The sequence below is a fragment of the Epinephelus lanceolatus genome, chromosome 16 (genome assembly GCF_041903045.1).
Source record: "Epinephelus lanceolatus isolate andai-2023 chromosome 16, ASM4190304v1, whole genome shotgun sequence".
NCBI lineage: Eukaryota > Metazoa > Chordata > Actinopteri > Perciformes > Serranidae > Epinephelus > Epinephelus lanceolatus.
Genome location: NC_135749.1, coordinates 4586046 through 4599242, shown reverse-complemented (window position 1 = coordinate 4599242; position 13197 = coordinate 4586046). Strand labels below are relative to the sequence as shown.

The following is a 13197-nucleotide window of genomic DNA, read 5'->3' as shown; positions in this document are numbered from 1 at the left end:
GAGATATGTGCTTTTGAGACCTTTGATTAATCAGAATTAAACTTGGCCAACACCTAACGTTTGTTTGTGCAAGCACTCTGGAACTACGGGTGCTGAAATACACCCAAGATATGGAGTGCCAATATTGTAAAATCAGATATGACAAGCGTTTGCTTGTTAGTTACCTCAGGTAACAAGGTGCCACAGTCACTGCCTTATTAGTACACTCAGTTTTATGATAGCATCCTTTGTAAATCTGCTCTCTGCTGCTCTGACGGAATGCAGGATGTGGTTAATTGTCGTCAAAGTGGGACTTGAAGGAGTGGTGGTTGTATCAACTTTTGTCAATAATGTTACTCCCATCAGTGACCACGTGTGGATCATTTTGTACCCAAGACATTTTGGAATGTCACGGTGTGGTTTTTCTGATTAATTTTGAACATGTTGTAATCCATCATCTAGACGTTAGTCTGCTGCACCCATTTGCATCTGCCCTGCATGTTGTAGGTTCATTGAAAATGTCTTTGCCAAACAAATTTGACAAAGCACTCATTCAAAAAATATCCTGAATGATACGCAGATCATCAGTTTAATATGTAGGATTTCCAAAACTTTTTGTAACAGAATAAAATTGGAATATGTAACCAAGTGAATTTCACAGGATGATTGTTTATTTGAGAAAATACTGTCTTCGTTTGTTGTTTGAATTTGTGACATTATTGGTGCTCATGCAAAAGTACTTCTTAGTGTCTGTTGATGTACACACACTGCAGCTCTCACGTCTCAGAATGGGTAAAACAATTTTATTATGTGGCCATACAGACAACAAAATGATGTAATGTAACAAATAATCATATAAATAGAAAAAGTACAGTCAATCACTTTTTGTGTGCATCAGTTATTTTGGATCACAAACTTTTAAAAAGGCAACAGTATAATGGGACAAACACGTTACATAATTGTGATGTAAAAACAGACGACCTTTGTAAACAAATGTGGCGAACAGCACAGAAGCTACCAGACATAGCTCTATTCTCACAGGTCAAGCTCATTAACAAGACTCATGTATCTCAGGAGACTGCTATGCTGTACGCTGGGGCTGAACTCTCCTTTGCACCGTCTGCTTTGCCGTTGTCGACCATCTTCGTCTTCTCCGGCAGCGGCTCTTTGAACAGAGAGTTCTCTCTCCCAGTTCTGGTCATCATGAAGGAGTTTTCTCTCAGTGCGCTCTGTCCTCCTCCGCAGCACTCCCAGAACCTCTTCCCACACAGGTAGAGGACCTCACAGAAAGTGAGGAAGATGCACACAAAGCTGGTCACCACCATGAAGACGGTGAATATTTTCTTCTCTGTCGGCCTGAAAGACACACGGTCAGAGATGAGACAGAGAAGATTAATATTGATTGCTTTAGAAGAAAGTGGAAGTCAGAGGCCAAATTCAGCAATTCAGATTCCTGGATCTTTAGAATCTCAGAGGTACTCTTACCTGGCGATGTAGCAGTCCACCACATTGGGACATGGCTCTATGTTGCATTTCACCAGCGGTGGGAAGAACGTGGCCTCGTAGATGTAGAACAGCAGGAAGACGAACACACCATCCACCATGATCTTAAACAGCAGGCTGAGGAAGTAGGTCCACCACAGACCCCCTCGCTTCTTTTCCATGTTATCATACAGAGGGACGCAATCTTCTCCGTGCTTTAGCCGATGTTTGCGCTCACGTTCCTCCCGGTAGGACACGTGGAGCGTCACAAGAAGGGACGGGCAGGTGACAAAGATCAGCTGGAGAGCCCAGAGTCGGGTGTAGGAGATGGGGTAGTAATGGTCGTAGCAGACGTTGTGACAACCGGGCTGCCGAGTGTTGCAATCAAAGTCCTTTTGCTCGTCACCCCAGACCTTCTCACAGGCCACCAGGAAGACCAGGAGCCTGAAGATGAAAACGATGGCGAGCCAGATGCGACCGAACGCTGTGGAATACTTGTTCACCCCGCTGAGGAGGCCCTCGAGGAAGGCCCAGTTCATGATGTTTCAGATGTTAGCCTGGACCACCTCGAAATAAAAGAAGCCCCAAAAAGGCCCCTAAATGTGGCAGACACTCTGCTGAGTGCTCAAATACAGATGGCTTGGATACAAACTGAACTGAGCACGTCAGGCACAAAGGCTCTTTAATATAGCACTTATTACTGCTGCCTTCTTGGCACGAGTTGAAGGGGAGGGAGGAATGTTAAACAAAGTAAACATAGACTCATGCTTCATGCTGCAGTCACTGGTGTTACTGGTGATAGCAAACACCTTGATAAAGGAGAGACAGAGAGAGGCAGGGACATTGCTAGATACTAATTCACACTGTTCAAGTTAGATGTAAGACATTTAAAGAAACACTTCAACCCAAATCAGAAGTCCATGTTCGTCCTCTTACCTGTTGTCTCATTTTATCCAGATTGTTTTGGTGTGAGTTGCAGAGTGTTGGAGATATCAGCTGTAACAACGTCTGTGGATTATCTTGAATAACCTGGTCATGATTTATGGAAAGAGACATTGCTGTTGAGTTTTTCAGATGTATTTTTGGTACTTGGTACTTGGTATCTCCAACACTCTGCAACTCAGTCAAATCAATCTAGATTGAAAAACAGCACTACAGGTAAGAGGGAGAATGTGTGATTCAGATTTTGGTGTGAATGGTCCCTTCAAAGAGGTAGAATAACCTTGTGGGAAATACACATTTGCCTTCTTGTTGAGGGTTAGATAAACACTACTCTCATATTTACATTAAATATAAGCTACAGCATGAACTGACCTGGCCTGACTCTGTCCGAGGTAAAAACTGTCCACCCACCAGCACCTCTCACCTGTAGGCAGGTTGTTTTTTAGTAGATAATTGATATTAATTCAGTCTTTACACAACAGAGTCAAATACAGTTACCTTTATGAGGTCATGGACACAGCCTCAGTGCACATCTTACTATATGATGACGAAAACTCTGTCTGCTGTCTGATGCCAATGAAGCAATATTACATCAATTGGCCAAAGGGGGGCGCTATAGCAACCGATTGAAATGTCAAACTTTGAATGGGCATATCTCATGCCCCGTATGTCGTAGAGACATGAAACTTTGCACAGAGATGCCTCTCCTCATGAGCAACACATTTGCCTCAAGAACCCATAACTTCTGCTTATATAGATTTTCCGCCATTTTGAATTTTTTGAAAAACACTTCAAATGGATCTCTTCCTAGGAAGTTTGAGTGATCTGCATGAAACTGGGTGAACATAATCTAGGGACCAATATCTAAAGTTCCCTCTTGGCAAAAGTTGGAAAACTTACTAAAACTGAGCTTCTATAAGGCAATGAATATTGCGGAGGGCGTGGCTCATCACATAAAGGTGTATAACATCTCAAGGGTTTCACCCATCACCACGCAACTTTGTAGGCATATGACCACACATAATCTGAGGGGACCCCTCCATTATTGACCCCATCAAACAAAATGGGGGCGCTAGAGAGCTCATTTCTTATTTAGGCCTAACCGCCATATGGATTTTTACTAAACTTGGTAGATATGTAGAACAGGACGCCTCAAGGTGACTGGAGAAATTTAACTCTAATTGGCAACTGGGTGGCGCTATAACAACAGAAAAATGCTTCAAAATGGCTAAAATGCGACCGATCGCTGTGGCTCCCCCTGTGGACCAATGTTGTTGTCGTTGTTCTAATTTTTGGTATGACTAAGTCATGGTATGGTATGCTGTACATAATCATGGAAACTGTCAGTCAGTCATTCTGTCTGTCCCACGTTTTTCTACTCACTGATGTGGTCAATCTATGTGAAACTGCACATAGGCATTGAGGATTGGCATAGGTAGAAGGTGACAAAGCTACCAATGGGTGTGGACTAGTCAGACACTAATTCATAAAATGCTTGAACTGTTTTGTAGTTTTTATATGTTGTCCAGAACTGAGGAGGTGGTCCACAGTTCAGCTAAGCGTCTCTACAATGGATGACATCTGGAAAGAGAGTACACATCCACATCAGCCCTAAGATGAAGTATCCCTTTGGATTCAGACCATACAGACTGCATGTGTCTGTGGCCTGACTGTGTGAAGCTGGACAATTAAATCTTGGTGTATCAGATTTCTCAGCAGCTGATGTTCACTCTCTGCAGCAGCAGGCTGTCTGCAAGGTGCAAAAATGCAAGGAGAGTGGGAGGCCCAAAGTAACCCTCCAGCTCTGAGAGCTAACTATAAGAGATGTTGCCCAGTTTGGGTACCAAGACAACATGACATAATATCATTCAGACACTGGAGCAATATCACATCACATGACAAGCTGTCCAAGTTCAACCCACCTGTAAGAGAGAGGTTGAATTCTGGTCCCTCTGCAGGCTTCAGAGGACTGTACCAAAATGAATTAATTTTACACTGAGAGGCACCTGGATGGTGCAGGGGTAAAACAGCCCAGGCGCCAAACGCAGGGGAGAATGTTTTGTTTGAAACAAATTACCAATTGTGTCATTTTTTAGTCATCAGTGGTAAATCAGTGGTGACACTGCATAATTATCTTCTCATCTCTGTGTCATAACACTTTGAATTACAGCTGTGTTTGAAAGGTGCTGTGACACTAAATAAACCTGTGTTGCCTAAAGCTCTTTGACTCATAGTAAACCTGCAACTCCAGGCAAAAACAATATTTGAACCAGCATGTAAAATCAGTTTAGTCAACTAAACAAGAAAAGCTGGGATAATATGTATTTTCAGGCTGTAGGGTGCAAATGAGAACTGATCAGTGCGTGTCCACTAAATGATTCATGAAACAAAGCATTTACAAATTTACAAGGTTCATTTATTTGTCATTTTACAACACAGCTACACACACACACACACACACACACACACACATAGAAACACATATATACACATACAAGTATTTAAAATCAGACAACTGTGAGGGATTCCTGAGCAACCCTACACATTGGCGCCTCCAAGAGGGGGCCGTGGCCCCATGGTAAAATTACTGGCCTCCCCACTGCTTCCCCTGGCAAAAATATTTGGAGGTTGACATCACTGTCTTCAAGAGGCTGTAGCACACTCATCTTAAAGCTGGAGGTTAAGGTAGCGGTATCTTATTAAACTAGACAACCTAAGGCATCCACTGCTACCACCGACGATGGCATAGCTTGTCTGCGAGGGGGGTAAATAATGCTCCAAATTTGGGCTTAATTTTGGCGACAGAAGAACTAGCATGGCCATTTTTAAAGGGTCCCATGAACTCATGTCAAGATGTCTGAGTGGGTACCGTCAAGTCTCCCCAAACATTAGTAGGATGCTCCCAGTTTGGTTCCAGTGTTCTCCTCCTTCAAATTAAACCATATATATATACCCATATAGGACCATATATATAACCTATGTACTTGAACAGCAATCAAATTCCTGAAATGTAGTGAAGACTTGGTTTTGGTGTGTTTCAGGGGCCCCATCTGGTCACCCCTGTAAAGTTCTGGGTGCACCACTGACCCTACAGCATGTCATGAGGTGAAATCTTTTCCAGTGTTTTAAAGTAAACTACTGATGTGTTGTTTGTTCTATTTACTTTTTCTTTAAATGCTTGCAAATAAGAAAGGCAGCTTACATCTGCAGACAAACGCACTTCTGTGTCGGGTGGTGCTGCGTCAAGGCAGATATATTTACAGACACATTTTTCTTTAGCTGACCAAAATAAAACTATTTAACTGTTAAAAATATGATGCCAATAATCTAGATATATGAGAGAGCACTGTTTGTTTTTTAATTTCCAAATAATGTTGCCAAAATGTAAAATTAACTTTTATTTGTGCTCACAGTGCTGTTTACAGTGAGAGATGGTATTTTTAAAGTACAGTATAACCGGAAATGATGATTATGATTCTCGCTGCCTTGACAGTGGTGTCGGGTGAGGGGTCATAAATTGAGACAGAATCCCCACATTTGCATACACTATTTACCCACTGCATAGCTGAAAGACAATATGACCCTGCACCGTTCACCCTCTGCTCGTTAATCCGCCGCCTGCTGCGGACCGAGGAGTTACTTTCTGTAGCGGGTTTCGGGCGGACCTCCACTTTCTCCACAGTTTTCACCATCTTCCCTCTCGGTCCAGCCGGCTGCCGCTGTCTCCCCACAGCACCGGGAGGTAAGAGAGCGCTGCTCCGCGCTGGGACAATCCGTTGCTAGCTAGCGGCTAACTTAGCTAGCTAGCGAGCTAACTGTGCTAGCTGTGTCCCAGCCTCCCAGCCCCTCGAGCTAACACGCACCAAATGTTTGCTAGCAGCCTCATATAACCGCGAAGGTTTCACGCGGAGCAGCTAATCTGAAATAAGGTCGATGTAAGTTAAATATCGCAAGTTTTAGATAAGTTGTTGGTCAAGAGAAGACAGACTTAAAGTGTCAAGCTAGTAAGACATTTCCGTTGTCTTTCAAAATAAGAGCGCTGTGTATACAAAGTCTTTTCAGAAACAAGCTACAGAGGTTGAACTCATGTCTACAGTAAGGGACTGTTCTTTACTTATCAGAGGAGATGTGACTCTTTATTTATTTATGTATTTATTTTGCTCCTCCTGAGCTACAAATATTTTCCCTTGAGCCCCTGTGTGGGTTTACACTCTTGTCATGCAGTGCAGTTTGTATCTAGCCAAATTTTAAATGCGACGTAGAAGAAAGTGATTTTGATGACAGAAGTTCGTCACACATGATGTGTGTTTTAACAGTTTCTGGCTGAAATAAATGGTGCAACTAACTCGCCCATAGGCATGTTTGAAAGGCCTGTTTTCTTTAAAACACCAGTGGTAAAATAAATACAGACTACAACCATTTAAAGTTGCATGCCCCTCTCCTAAGCCAGAATAAAAACACAAGTCCCTCCCCTTTGTTTACGTAATTATTTGACATGCCTCCCCCTTTTCTGCACCACTCCCTTCCTCCTTCATAACAGTCCCTAACGTCCAATTTACAATTATACAGTTAGATTGAAACAGTGGTACATCGTCTCTCCAAATGTGTAACATATCACTTTTGCTTAACTTTGCATCAGAGCTGATAAAATTATTTGATTGTTATTGTATACAGCACTTATAACTTAAAGTCCAGTTTACTCCTATAGTTCACGTACTGTAACTCTGCCATGAAGGGCAAAGAGTGTGCAGGTTGGACATGCAGCCGACCGCCACTGTAAGGGACTGTTCATTACTTATGACAGGGGAGGGCAAAATGGTTCAGGCACTTCAAAAAAAAAAAAATGGAATTATGTTTCTTATTTTGCCTAGGAGAAGGATTTTTATGTTTAAATTGTCTAATTTTGTATTTAATTTTAATACCCTTGAAACCCATAAACTTGCTAGTGGTGTAAAAAGCAGGTTTGCTTTAATGAGCGTGTGTGATGTGGAGGCTTAATAACTTTTGTTGGTTTTGTGTGTGGCGGTCATGCAGCCATATTCTGCTGAGAGCCATATTCTGCTGAGTGCATAAATAATATAGCATTCATTCAAAGTTGCATATTCATATATGAAACTATGCATATTCAATCAACTATAGAGTACAGCATGATGCTGAATTAAGAAATAACTTCTGACAACAGCTAAAACAACTGTATACATTTATTTTAAGATATTTTCACAATATTTTTTTTGTAATTTTCTTTGTTCTTGTACATTTTTATTTCACAGTTTTTGTCCATATTTTTATTGTAATATTTCTATTCTAACCTGTATTTTATTCTTAACTGTTATGGTACTTTTTACCTTTACATTTGATTTCCTTTCCTCCTAATATGTTTCTTGTATGCACCTTTGTTATAAATGAAAACCTACTTTGTAATTAACCTTATTCTGATTCGAACTGATACAACAATGTGTCAAATAAATCGCACTGGCTGAGTTCATTAGCTTGATGCTAACATACAATAGGAATTACCATGAATTGGCTAACAGTAATTAGCATCGTGATAATATTATATTAACAAATGATGCATTTTACTTGACATGCTTAACGTAAAATGTTGTGTTCTCTCACATATATTCCCTGTGTTCTGTGGAAACAAAGTAATAGCTGCTGACTCACTTTATATTAATAGGTTATTATATGATTCCCGTCTGATCTGTCCAGTTGTCTTTTTCTCCTGTCCTGTCCTAGTCACGTAATGAATAGAAAAATTGAGTCCCATCCCGCGGGAATCCCACAGAAATCACATAACCCAAAAGATTCCCGAAAAGATGTCAGTCTCTAGTGTGATTTTACAAAAATGTGGTTATTTATGATGGAGGGAGGGTCATGCATTTTCCCGTATCACTCAGGGCAGCTGTTCTTGACCCAGTAATATTTCTTTCTAAAACTTCTGTCTGCTGGCTACTTTCTGTTTCCTCATTGTATGCTTCTTGTTCGTGCTGCTATTGTTATTGCTCTGCCAGTCTGTCTTTGTATATTTGTTGTTATTTGTTGCATTACTTATTTTATTTTTGCTGATGTTACATTGTCCGTCCTGCTGCATGTGTGCGCTACTTTTGTTGTTGCTGTACTATGTGATATGTGATGCTGCTCTCTGTTAGCCACTTTATGCTATTTGTCTTTTATGTAATGCACGTTGTATGTGGTACTGTTTCTTTTATCTTTTGATACCCCTCTAATCCCTGTCCCCTTCTCCTCAAGAGGCTCTTGCCTTTTGTCAGGCCACCATTGTAAATAAGAATTTGTTCTTAATGACTTGCCTGGTTAAATAAAGGTTAAATAAAATAAAAAATAAAGGGAAACATATTGTAGTGTGAGGAGTAGTGTCATGATAAAATAATAATAATGATGATTATAATAGTAATAATGAAGCCCCTTAGCCTGAGTGTCAGACTGAAGCTCCCAGAACCTTCAGTCTGACATGGCTTCCATTGAATGCGATTTACAAGGGGGAGGGGATTTGATTTTTTCCCTAACCAATCAGTAGAGATCAACGACTCACCCAGAATCTGACGTCATTAGTATCCATGCCTCGGGGGTAGGGATGGGCAACACAAGCAAAAACACTATTCAAAAATCGTGGCAAGTATTCGACAATTTTTCGAATAATCGCCTGCCCTTGTAGACTGCCCTCGTGCGGTTAGGAGCTGAATTGCATGTCAAATAAAGGGGGGGAAATAGGACGGCAAATAGTAATAGTCGCATTAAAAAATTGATTTTTCAAAAATAAAACGACTATTCGAAAATCAAAAATCGTGACCCATCCCTATTCGGGGGTGCCGAAAACAAGCGAGCATTGCCCGTTTAAAATGTCTCCGTCGTCGTGCACGCCCAGCTGCATCGCTGTTAAATCCAGTTTAGCAGCTTCCTTAATTTGGTCCTCCATTAACGCGAATAGTGGCGAAATACCTCGATAGCATCGTTAATGTGGTCTGTAGGATCTGTAGCGGTCGCCATTGTTGCTATCCTCACCCGGCGTTCATTGGTCCGTCCATCGTTTGGACGAGATAAATCACAAATTCACTGAAGTATGCCAGACCAGTAATGCAAGCCTACTCAGTTGAGTGGGCGGGGTCTATGGTCTGGAACCAGGCTACACACCCCTGCCTCTTCTGATAAATAGAGTACAGTCCCTAAGTCAATGCTTATTGTTCAGAAGTAAAGTTTTAATAGTTGGAACTGTTCTTTCTGTTCTTGTGGGGATATAATCTAAGCCACAGAGAGGTTATTACTATTATTATTATTGTTGTTGTTGTTAGAGAAACCATACAAATTTAAAAATCTGGGCATTGTCTTTAGATGCCACGAATGCTTTTATTTTTGAAGGTTGCATTGTATTACTTCCGCTTTCTGTCTGTCTCGCGCTGGCTAACTTGACACAAGTAGGTAGCAGCAGGCAGCTATCGGTGTGAGGCTGGAGCTCAGCTCAGGGGAACCAGCCGGAGTTGACGGTGTTAGCTTAGCCACCATAGCCTGCTAGCGAGTCATCTGCTGTTGTATGTCTGCCAGCATGCTAATGGAGGCAGCTTAACCGCGACACACTGCAGCTCGTCTCCTGTGTGACTCTGTAGAGGTCCAGCCGAGCTGAACTCCGCGGAGCCATGCGACAGTGGTGTGTCCCCGCTGCGACCCCGCGCACTGAACCACTCCCGGGGCGCCTGTCTGTGTCACCCCCTCCTCCAGGTAAGACCACCTCAGACACGGGACACCGTTAACTTACTTTTAAAGCTAAACTCAGCCTGCTGCTTTGTCCTGGACCTTTTAGTTTTGTGCAGGAATTACCAAAACACCAGTGTGGCAAACTGGCAGACTTAGTGTGGGTGTGATGGTGCCTGTCTGTCCCGTAAACACAACATGTGAAACTGAATTCTTGCATCTAGTAGGTCAATTTTATCCTGTTTGTGTACAAAGGTAAATACAAGACAGTAGTGCACTTGACACATCTTTAAAATGCTCAAGTGAGTGGCTCACATCTCATTTAACAGGACAAACTTTTTAAAGGGAGTTGGCTGTGCTTTTTGCAGCTTTACACTGTGTGTTTAGACGGAAGTGACGTTGTTTACAAAATCACACCTATGCCGAATTGAAGAGTGGTTTCACCAGATTGGTAAAACGTGCAAAGTTGTGTCGTCCCACATGTCTACCCTTTCAAGTATGCAAGGCCATGTCAAATTGTTAGATTTTCTAAAGGAGTTCAGTGTGATGTTCACGCTGGAGAACGCAGAGGCAAGGCTCTCTACGATCCTTGACTGACAGGTATAGGACATGACAAGATGGATGGATGGATGGATGTGTCTAGGCCCAGTGGACCTGATGTTAGGTTATGAATGCCAGGGTGATCTTACTTTAATTCCACCCTGGACAAATGGAGCAAGGTTAGCCCCAAGTGTCTGTGCCAAGTGTTTGAAAGGGTGCCAAAATTTTGAATGACCCAAGGGTTCTTCAGAGGAGAATGCGGTCTGTTTTTTTTTTCCCCCTAAGTTCAGCTTTTCAAACCAGTCTTACTCAAAGTTCTGTGCTATTAGCATAACTAAAATCAATTTAGTCAGATCTGCATAAGATAAATGAACCCCCCCAAAAAAGGAAGTGCAGTGTTTGAATCCAGCTCTGACTGTCTGTTTTTATTTGGGTTTCTTTATCTATTAATAATCCTTTCATCACTGATCAGTTTGTCTGCAGGTTCTGAAAAAGTTTGGGATATATTATCTAAATTTAAGTTCTGATCAAAGGTAGAGATAAATATAGCAGTATATGTGTTGGTTACACTCTGTGCAGTGTTGGGGTGCTGTTCATCTGGTGAGAAATCAACCCCAGCGTGCAGACCTTTGGTGTATCAATACAGTTGATTCATATTCACTTACAATAATGGGCTTGTATTTCCTTCAAAGTGACAGTCTCAGATTCCCTTTGATCAAACGTGCACCCCCACGTTGTGTCTGCAGATGCCAGGATGGAGTGCTGTGAGGTGGAGCCGCGCTACACCATCGAGCAGATCGACCTCCTGCAGCGCCTGCGTCTATCCGGCATGACCAAACCTCAGATCATCCACGCTTTGGAGTCCCTGGAGAGGCTCGACCCTGACCACCGCCCGTCGCACTGTGACTCCCAACCCGCCCCGTCCAACAACACCCCCACCACAGCTGCTCCGGCCCCGTCCTCATCTTCATCCTCCTCCTCCTCGCTCTCCCTAGCCTCTGCTACCACGCAGACCTCCGGCCTTGACGGCGCTGCTCTGTCCCCTAGCAATAGCTACGAGGCCTCGCCTCCGCCCCTCTACCCTCCCAGTGTGGCGGTCCAGCGGTCATTCAGCTACGACATGATGGGAGAGGAGGAGTGGGACCTGGAGGAGAAGGTGGAGGAGTACATGAGGTAAGGGAAGAAGGAGGACGGTGGAGCTTAGTGTTATCAGATAGCTGGGTGAGGACGAGCCGGGAAGCAAGACCAAAAGAATAGTAGAGACAAAGAGAGACTATTATAACATCAGATAATGACAGCTAGCGTCCCCCGAGGCGCAGGCTTATTCTCCAGAATTTTACTGGAGTTAATTCAGGTCAAGTGTTTGGGGACGGCTGAAAAAAGAGAAGCATCAGTGAATAAGGTTAGTCAGAGCAAAGGCTGGTGTTTTAACCACAGTGTAACACTTCTAATGCCTCCACGGCTTTGTGTTGGTTTTGCAGGAGAGACAGCAACCTGGTGAAAGAAGAGATCAAAACTTTCCTCAACAATCGCAGGATCTCTCAGGCCATCGTAGGCCAAGTTACAGGTACTGTGCCCAGTCTGTGACGTTACCAAAGCTTGTTAAACTGCTACAAGCACACATGTCAAAGTGTTATAAGAACTGCTGAAATGAATTGTGGGAATATTTGACTGTCATAACTCATCTGAATGTGATTCTTGATGTCACGATTAAGATTGATTCTTGATTCAGTAAGTAGAAAAGGGGAACTGCTCTCAGGATCTTACTCCAGTGCACTGTGGGCCAAAGCTCTCACTTGTATTTTTAGTCCAAACATAACTGACTGCTGAGTTAACTGGTCATGATGAAGGTCACTGTCTGACTGAGCAGAAAAATGTGTGTGTGAGTTGGCAACATCACTCAGTTTGGAAATATTTTACAGTCCTCTGCACATATGAAAATAGTGAAATGAAAGTGTAATGTACTGACCATCAACAGTCAGTGAGTTTACATGACATCAAAGAAAAATGATTTATTGTGTTAGTCCGACTAAAAATGGACTTTTATAACACATGTTAGTCTGACTGAAATCAAACTAAATTTAACTTCTCACAGTGGGACTAACACACCCAGATCATGCGACTCCTGCATGTATACAGTCAATCAGACCCAAACTGGCCGAGGCGCTCTGAGCATGCTCCACAGTTTCCGCCCCGGGCTTTGAACCGGAAATCCAATAGCATTAAATGTGTAACAGAAGAAGAAGCTGGTAACAACATGGAGAAATCTACATCCAGAGCCATGACTTTTTGGACGCACCAAATGTACAGAGCTGTAAAGTTGTCCACCATGGTACCAGTTAGCTGCTAGCTAACCGTAGCTAACTTGTTTGTCCATTATTTGGTCTGTGACGTAATAGGTCAACAGGAAAAAGGTCCAATACTAACAAGCTGAAAGGGGGCATATCTCCACCTATCGTAGAGGAGTCGCACATACTTGGCTCAATAAATGGATTCCCCTCCCGTGCTTGTATACTGGGACAAGGACAGTAGTTCATTTAAATGACCTAG

General features: G+C 42.6%; 2 protein-coding genes across 11 annotated transcripts in view; one reads left to right on the top strand and one right to left on the bottom strand.

The window, feature by feature from the left end:
• Positions 1-796: 796 nt before the first annotated feature.
• LOC117263994 (gap junction beta-4 protein-like) lies at positions 797-2290 on the bottom strand. The gene is made up of 2 exons (XM_033637774.2): positions 1465-2290; positions 797-1335 (listed from the first exon to the last, which is right to left on the bottom strand). The coding sequence occupies exons 1-2, from the start codon at positions 1998-2000 to the stop codon at positions 1050-1052; spliced, it is 822 nt and encodes a 273-aa protein (XP_033493665.1). The 5' UTR covers positions 2001-2290; the 3' UTR covers positions 797-1049.
• Positions 2291-4802: 2512 nt separating this feature from the next.
• The window catches only part of LOC117263058 (homeobox-containing protein 1), a 33568-nt gene continuing 25173 nt past the window's right edge, over positions 4803-13197 (top strand). For 9 of the 10 annotated variants that reach the window (XM_078175551.1, XM_078175549.1, XM_078175550.1 and 6 more), the window contains exons 1-4: positions 4803-6145; positions 10023-10134; positions 11394-11820; positions 12129-12214. In XM_078175551.1, coding sequence (XP_078031677.1) covers positions 10053-10134; positions 11394-11820; positions 12129-12214 — 595 coding nt within the window. In that variant the 5' untranslated portion in view covers positions 4803-6145; positions 10023-10052. Of the gene's footprint in view, positions 6146-9960; positions 10135-11393; positions 11821-12128; positions 12215-13197 lie in introns of all 10 variants that reach the window. The other variant, XM_078175543.1, reaches the window with a different exon arrangement.